This window comes from Pundamilia nyererei, unplaced genomic scaffold, assembly GCF_000239375.1.
Source record: "Pundamilia nyererei isolate P.nyererei 1_Seehausen unplaced genomic scaffold, PunNye1.0 scaffold00225, whole genome shotgun sequence".
NCBI classification, from domain to species: Eukaryota; Metazoa; Chordata; class Actinopteri; order Cichliformes; family Cichlidae; genus Pundamilia; species Pundamilia nyererei.
In genome coordinates this window covers 816710-824341 of record NW_005187626.1, presented here as the reverse complement: position 1 = coordinate 824341, position 7632 = coordinate 816710, and the positions used below count along the sequence as shown (strand labels likewise).

General features: G+C 50.9%; 2 protein-coding genes across 2 annotated transcripts in view; one reads left to right on the top strand and one right to left on the bottom strand.

Moving 5' to 3' along the window:
* Positions 1–2643: 2643 nt before the first annotated feature.
* LOC102208386 (serum response factor-like) lies at positions 2644–6934 on the bottom strand. The gene is made up of 8 exons (XM_005748614.2): positions 5441–6934; positions 4636–4905; positions 4360–4552; positions 4005–4169; positions 3798–3905; positions 3541–3723; positions 3390–3469; positions 2644–3113 (listed from the first exon to the last, which is right to left on the bottom strand). The coding sequence occupies exons 1-8, from the start codon at positions 5876–5878 to the stop codon at positions 3030–3032; spliced, it is 1521 nt and encodes a 506-aa protein (XP_005748671.1). The 5' UTR covers positions 5879–6934; the 3' UTR covers positions 2644–3029.
* A 43-nt stretch (positions 6935–6977) lies between these two features.
* The window catches only part of LOC102207836 (opsin-5-like), a 4232-nt gene continuing 3577 nt past the window's right edge, over positions 6978–7632 (top strand). The window contains exon 1 of the mRNA XM_005748612.2: positions 6978–7529. Within this exon, the coding sequence (XP_005748669.1) occupies positions 7229–7529 (301 nt within the window). The 5' untranslated portion in view covers positions 6978–7228. The remainder of the gene's footprint in view (positions 7530–7632) is intronic.

The window sequence follows — 7632 nt, the reverse complement described above, 5'->3', positions numbered from 1 at the left end:
GGGAACGTTCAAGGGGGCCGAATACTTTTGCACGCCACTGTATTTTAGCTTCCACCCTTCACTTTGTTGACAGCGCTACAAACCCTCGGCCTTCTCTCAGTGAGCTTCCTGATGTAACCTGAAATGGTTTCACCTCACAGGTGTGCCTGTCAGGGTGCACTGGTGGAGCTGGGACCATCAGTTGTGTTATGAAGCAGTCAAGTGGGTACACAGCTGACAGCCTGTTTGACAACTGTTAGAATAAATATTAGAACCAATCAGCTAAGTAAAGAGAAACAACAGTCCAGCATTACTTTAAGAACTGAAGGTCAGTCAGTCTGGAAAATTGCTAAAACTTTGAATGTGTCCCCAAGTGCAGTCACAGAAACCATCAAGACTACGATGAAACTGTCTCACATGAGGACGCCCCAGGAAAGGAAGACCAAGAGTCCCTCTGCTGCTGAGGATACATTCATCCGAGTCACCAGCCTCAGAAATCACAAGTTAACAGCAGCTCAGATCAGAGCCCAGATAAATGCCACACAGAGCTCCAGCAGCAGACACATCTCTACATGTTCAGAGGAGACTGTGTGAATCAGGCCTTTACAGTCAAATAGCCGCTGAAAAACCACGACTAAAGAAATGCAACAAGCAGAACAGATTTGTTTGGACCAAAAAACACAAGGAGTGGACATTAGACCATCTGTGCTTTGGGCTGATGAGTCCACATCTGAGATCTTTGGTTCCACACGCTGCACGTGATGGTCTCTACATACATGGTTCCCACTGTGAAGCATGGAGGAGGAGGTGTGATGAGGGCGGGGCATCCTGCAGCGACATGCCATCCCATCATTTGTTTTTCACCAGGACAATGAGCCCAAACTCACCTCCAGGCTGTGTCAAGGCTGTTTGACCAAGGAGAGTGATGGAGTGCACCACGCCTCCACAGCCACCTGACCATTGGACGTAAAACGTACAGCTTATTGCACCAGCAGCATCTGCTCTTATATAACTATCATTAGCTGACAGCTTTAAGTGTTTAAGGTCTGTGCTAATTAAAAATAAAGACAAGATGATAGTTTATTAAATTTTAATGAAATTTGCAGATTGTTTCGGTGAAGTTTAATAAACTCCTTCTATCTAAAATATAACAGGACACCGGAGTAAATTCTGGAGCATCTCACACTTCTGATAATCAGCTGTCTGCTTGACATTTATTCAGCTGTGTAAAAACTTTAATCTCAGCCAAACTGATTTACTCAGGAACAAATAAAATAACATTTTAAGTTATCTAAGTGACTCATATATCATGTTTAACCCGAGTAGCGACAGACGGCGGTGGGTCTGAAAACGATTTGCCGGGAGTCCGGTGTTCTCACGGCTCTAGTGAGCCTAGCCCCCGGCTAGCTATCGAGCTAGTGGGTAACAGACGTCTCCGAAAACGTCGGAGCGCTTTTGAAAATATGTGGTGTCTTGATAAACTGAGCAGATATTTGAGGTTTACACAGCTACATTCTCTGAAAATATGTTAAACGTTTATTTTGTGACCCAGAAAGAATAATAAGAGTAAAGTTAAAACTAACTAGCTGCCGCCATTGTTGGAAACTGCGCTGGGCTGCGCTATGAATTCTGGGACACAGCTTCTTCTTCTTCGGGGTTTAACGGCAGCTGGCATCCTTGTACATGCAGTGCTGCCATCTTCTGTTTCAGTCCGTTATTACACTCTTAAATCCTGCTACTTATTCCTGCGTCTTTTGGGATCTTACAAAGCTTCAAACGACGCGTCGACTATTAAATCAGTCGTCGACGATTTTGATAGTCGACGTAATCGTGGCAGCCCTAGTGAGAAGGCATCAAAACTTTCTCTCATATTTCCAAGTGACTGAACAGGTATTCAGGTGTGTGCAGGAGTGTGAAAGAGATCAGCATGATGGTGCAGGTTCAGTCTGAGCTGCTGGAGACGAGTGTGAGGAAACACTCGAGCTGCAGACTCACTGCTGAAGTCAAACCTGGGCTCAGTCTGTGCAGCAGGATCAGATGTTAATGTGCACAGAACAATAACACTGCTGCAAATCTGTGAGCTGCCAATAAAGCTGTGTTATAATCGATGCTGCTCATCAGCGAAACAGACCTCAGGCCTTCCTCGAACCTAACCTGTTCGCATCATGGGTTACCATGGCGACTTACCCCGGTGAGAAGGGAAGCACCTTTGTGGTACAGAGTAGAGGGTAGCTGGATACATGGTAGTGCAGGCCGCTGCTCCTGATGATGATGTCAGGATAAGACAATCTTGGCTTTGCTGAACTCATGTCATTGTGCAGGTTCCAGGTCAGCTGACAGTCGTCCACCAATCACTGCTAAATGCAAACTGGCTTACAAATACTGGCGGCATCCTGGATGCACCTGTGGTAAGAATTCCCACATCGCTTCTTTCACAAACTTCAAAGTCCACCCCGCCCCCATGTGACCTCATCCTTTCACCGCTGACGGGTGAATATGATTGGTTGTTTGTGTAAAAACTATAAATTTGAGCAGAAGCACTTTCTTAACTGCTCTCACTCTTACCCGCCCGTCATTGCTTCTTCTTCGTGTGTCGTATTGGTCGTGTCTGTCTGTTGGAGGGTCAGCTCGCCATAGAACGAAATGATTATTAATCCTCAGGCGTTCACATGAAACATTTTAATAACAACTGAAATCATTTTCACATTTCTTCAAATCAAAGATGAACGTTCAGAGAATACAGATCCAGGTTTTACTTTGAAAGGTCCATACAGGAAGTGATGCTCCTGGTGTTCCTGCTGTCCGTGTCACCGCGCGCGACACCGCCACACAAACGAGCGTCCGCACACTTTTGGCACTTTCTTCATCTCAAATGAAAGACGCCTGGCAGAGTGACATCATCACTACATTGACCTGGACATCGGGTCGGCGTTCCAGGAAGTACCAACTGATGACGACATGTTTTTGTTTACATGATCAACACAAACACGTAAACACGAAGTCCATCAAACCGTCGCAACAAAGAAGGAAACGAATCATCTGCGTTCATCTCAGTCGTCTTTTGATTGGTGGACGTCCAGACTGACGACCTGCAGCTCGGTCAGGTTGTTGCTGCTCTGTTGACTGATGACCATCTAAACAAACAAACAAACAAAGTGTCACTGCAGTGAGCGCAGCCATGTTTACAAACACTCACATACTTGTGTGTACATAAATGTTTTGTAATCTTTTGACCTCGTTTATCTCGTGTTTGGTTACATTGTCTCCCTGTTCAGCACGCTGCCGACACTCGATGTCTTTTAAACGTGCTTTACAAGTAAAACTGACTTGGCTCGATGTTAACGGCCGCCTGCAGGGATGTGCGTGAACGTGTCATTAATGTGTCATGTGCAGTTGGCGTGTTGTGGTACCGGGTGCAGCTGGACTGCAGAAACTGGGATCTGAGTGGTGCCTGGAGGAAGAGAGGTGAGGAAGACCTGCGGCACGGCGGCTGAAAGAAGAAAAGAGTTTGTGGTTTTTCTGAAAACGTTTTCATTTCAGCAAATATTAACAGTCGGTCACCTGGGTCATGTGACTGGGTGTGGCCTGCTGGAGAGAAGGTGTTGAGGACTGTGAGGCTGCCGTCGCCCAGCGAGGGCGTTGGTGCGGCATACATCACCGTGTGACTGCCTGGGTACATCATGTGACCTGCTACTGAGGAAGAGGAGGAGGAAGGGGAGGAGACGATGGAGACGGGAAGACTTGCTGCAGAGAGAGAAAGATGGTCAGGTTGGCGATGCTACGTTAACCCGTTACGGAACGTGTCTTTGTGTTCATACCTGTGGAGGAGGCGGGGCTCTGCATGTCAGAGCTGCTGTGATTGGCGGTTGCCTGCTGGCTGCTGGTCTGTACTTGGATTGTCTGCAGCTGCTGAGAGACTCCAGGTCCTGATGACACAAAGAGGGCGGAGCTAACATTCACCTGTTGGCAGGCAAGCTAAGGAAAACGCACCGATTGACAGGAGGACGGCGTAGCAGTGTGCTGACCTGACAGCGACACGGTGGCAGGAAGCCGCAGCAACGTAGCTGGCTGTGTGGGTGGAGCATGCAGCGTGGGGGTGGGGCCTGGGGCCACGGGGCCCTGGATGGCCAAAGACTGGCCCTGCAGCTGGCTGAGGGGGATGGTGTGTGCGCCCGGAGGCAGCGAGCCACCTGCAGACAGGTCAAGGGGTGGGTCCAGAGACAGATTAGCTGAATAAAAGCAGCAGGAAAGCCAAAAGTGTGTGGACAGGTGAAAGACCAGCAGGTGCTCTGGTGGCCATTGAAATGTTTACTTTTACCTGCCAGCTAAGAAACAACACAAACACGAGCCTTGTGTCAGCAGTTGACTCCGCCCACCTACCTGACATCAAGGTAAAGCCTCCAGGAAGCACCACCCCGGCTGATGTCTTCAGCAGCGTCCCATTGGCGGTCGAGGACGGCGGCTGCCAGGTGGGGGCGCTGGTCTGCACCTGCAGGGACGCTGAGGATGAAGAGGAGCAGGATGTGGAGGAGGAGGAGGAGCTGGCCAGGCTGAAGGCCGGTTTGACCAGATCCTGCAGACACACGACATCTGTATTTAAGGAGCGGGGCTAAAAGCGCTGATCCCGACATTTAAGTAACAGCACCTGGACGCTACCTTGGCAGCCTCGGAGCAGCCGTCAGCTTCTGACACCTGATAGCTGAGGTCGGTCTCCTCGAAGCCCGTGGCGCTCATCCTCTGGTCGGAGGAGGGGTCGGAGCGCGGCGGCGAGTCTGGCGAGTTCAGGCAGGTCTGGATCAGAGCTTTCCCCGTCTCTGACGTGATCATCGGCTGCAGCTTCCTCGTGGCGAAGGTGTACACGTGGCCCGTCTCGCTGGCAACAAGCAGCAACACCTGCGTACCTGTGAGCGTGGACAGCTCGTACGCCTGGGTGGGGGAGCAGGTACAACAGGTGAACACGCTATCGGTCTAAACACACCTGCAGACATGGTGCAGTTCCTGGAGTGAACAGCTGACTGATGCTGTACCACTAACCTCACCTGTCAGATAAACTGAGCTGAAAGCAGAGACAGTGGCTCATCTGTATTTATTGAGTTTTACTCACTGAGCTCTACTGTATTCTACTTTGATTTTTATTGACTGATTCTACCTGCTGCACCCTGCTGGCTCCAGCCAAACTTCACCTGTCTACAGGTGAGATGCTCCTAAAGAACCTTACTGAACGCTCAGACACACCTGCAGACCTGAGCTGGTACAACGTCACCCTTTTTAGCCTCCACCTGCTCCCGAGCCTCCAGGTGAAGGTCTGCAGGTGAGAACAGGGTGATGATACACCTGTGCTCTGTGGCAGGTGAAGCTTTCATATACTTTTGGATTTTAGAAGCTTAGATTGAGACGAAACGTGAAAATTTCAATGTCAGAGTAAACCCACAGCTGACCTCTGACCCCTGCTGCCTCTCACCTTCTTCATGATGCCGGTCTTCCTCTTGCTGAAGGTGGTGTACCTCCGCAGCTTGTTGTCTATGAACTCCATCTTGATCTTCACCCTGCCTCGGGTCTTCTTGCCGGGCTTCACCCCCGCCGCCCCGGGCCTCAGACCACTGTACGCCCCGCTGAGGCCTCCGGAGCTCTGCGCCGCCTGATGCCCGACCTCCCGCTCGCTCCTCTCCCGCTTCACGCCCCTCCGGTCCCCACCCAGGCCCCCCGTGTCATCGTCCTCCGCGGAGTCAGAGTCCTGGTCGGAGCCGCTGAACGCCCCCTCGGCGCTGTAGTCCCGGTCCTCCGGCGCCCCCTCGCCAGTCTCACGGGCCGTGTCCGGTTCCGGTCCGGCTGTGTCTGTGCTGCTCATGCGTCCAGGTAAGGTTCTGGAGCCCATCTCGGCCCCGCTGCCCGCCAGCATCCTTATCAGCGTCCCTCCCACCGGGCCCGGAAGATGGATCCTCCGGGTGCGCCGGAGAGACCCTCGGCGGGGCTCGGAGCTCCGCGCCGGGTCGACTAGCCGCACCGCTAGCTGCGTGGCTAACGGGGCTAGGCTAAGCGCTCAGCGGCTCTACAGCGACAGGTCGCCCGGTGAGTCCGTTAGAAAGCTCCGGGAGCCCGCGGGCCGTGAGGGGAAGCCGCCGGGCACACTTTCCGCAGGAAATCGATCCGGATCGATCAGAAATTAGAAAAAGTTGTGAAGTTGTTTTCACAGAGCAGCGAGGCCCGGCCCCCCACGGATCACTCCCCTCCACATAAGGAAATGACGGGCAGCTTCCGCAGATATCCGTCCGCTCTGACAGGTAGTCCGGCACTTCACAGCCACTGCAGCCACCCCGCGGCTCGGAATCGCTTTACCTCTCACCGGAAGTGTCGGGGTAGGGAGTCTTTATGGTCTGGTGCGGACAGGTGCGAACTTACCGAAGCTTGTGCGCAATGATACGCAGTTCTGGGCTGTACGACCGGGACACCTTTCTCCATATAAAGAACGCGTTTCCTTTTATGGCCCCGCCTCTCCTTATATGGTCATCCTTCTTCCTGCACACCTCCAGCCTGAACAGCTGCAGCACGTGGAGATAGGAGGACGACTGTGGAAGCCCAGCTGTGCCAATATGACAATAATCAATAACACAAATAAAAAAGTGAAAAGATTTTATAGATTAGATTCGAGTGTCAGGTTGCAGCGTTACACCTGCTTTTATATATGACACGAGGAACATGGAGGAATGACCTGCTCCACGGCAGGAAAAACTGAAAGAACATGCTCAGCAACCTAAACCAAACATCCCGATAACATGCAATGCCCCGTGAGAGCGCTCAGGTCCTCATGATGGTGCTCTCTATTCAGACTCAAATACATAAAATTCCAGCCCAGAGAATGAGAGAGATGAGTGAGCTAAACCATCTGAACTTTGACCTTTGACTGTGGGGTCAAACCGTGACCTCAGCAACATGAAATCCGAATGATGTTCTAGAGTAGTAAAATGAAAAGTTATAAAGAAAAAACACAAACATGGGAAATAATAAAAGATGAAAAAAAAACAACATGAAAAAAGAAATTGAAATAAAAACCATCAGATTTCATCAGACTGTTCATGGCTCCGCCCCCGTCACCCGTGATGAAATGTCTGTTTTCATGCAGCGTCCAGATTTCTCAGTACTAAAGTGAAAGTACCTCAAAGGAGTACTTCACAGTACACTAAACTTACTGAGTTACTTTCCAGACTGAAGTCAGATCAATACATCAGCAGAGATCAGTCTGAATCCTTTAATGAGTTTATTACATCATCACTCCTTCAGCCAATCAGTGAGCTGGGGCCTGCTGGGTGCTGCTTTGGAGTCACTAGTGCTGAACCAGGATCAGCCTGTAATCTCACCTCAGATTAGCTGCAGAGTCCGGCGGTACTTGCAGAACACACGCCATTTACACGCCACAAACAACATGTCGCTCAGCGGCGCTGAAGCCGGCGGCCCCCCCTGGAGGAACCACAGCTTCATCCTGGGAGGGGGGCGAGATCCCCCTCTGACTGACCAGGGGGAGACCATCATAGGAGTCTACCTACTGCTGCTGGGTGAGCGCGCACACACACATTCACACACACACAATCAGACACACATACAGATACACACAGACACACAATCAGACACACAGACACAGACAAAAACAAACACACA

Bases quoted from the DNA above. Each gene is read 5' to 3' on its own strand.
- LOC102208386 (XM_005748614.2), bottom strand. From the start codon at position 5,878: ATGCTGGCGGGCAGCGGGGCCGAGATGGGCTCCAGAACCTTACCTGGA. The intron at 4,906-5,440 runs GTGAGAGGCAGC...TCCCCCACCCAG, and splicing joins AGACCGGCATCATGAAGAAG to GCGTACGAGCTGTCCACGCT. The intron at 4,553-4,635 runs GTAGCGTCCAGG...GTGTGTCTGCAG, and splicing joins GCTGCTCCGAGGCTGCCAAG to GATCTGGTCAAACCGGCCTT.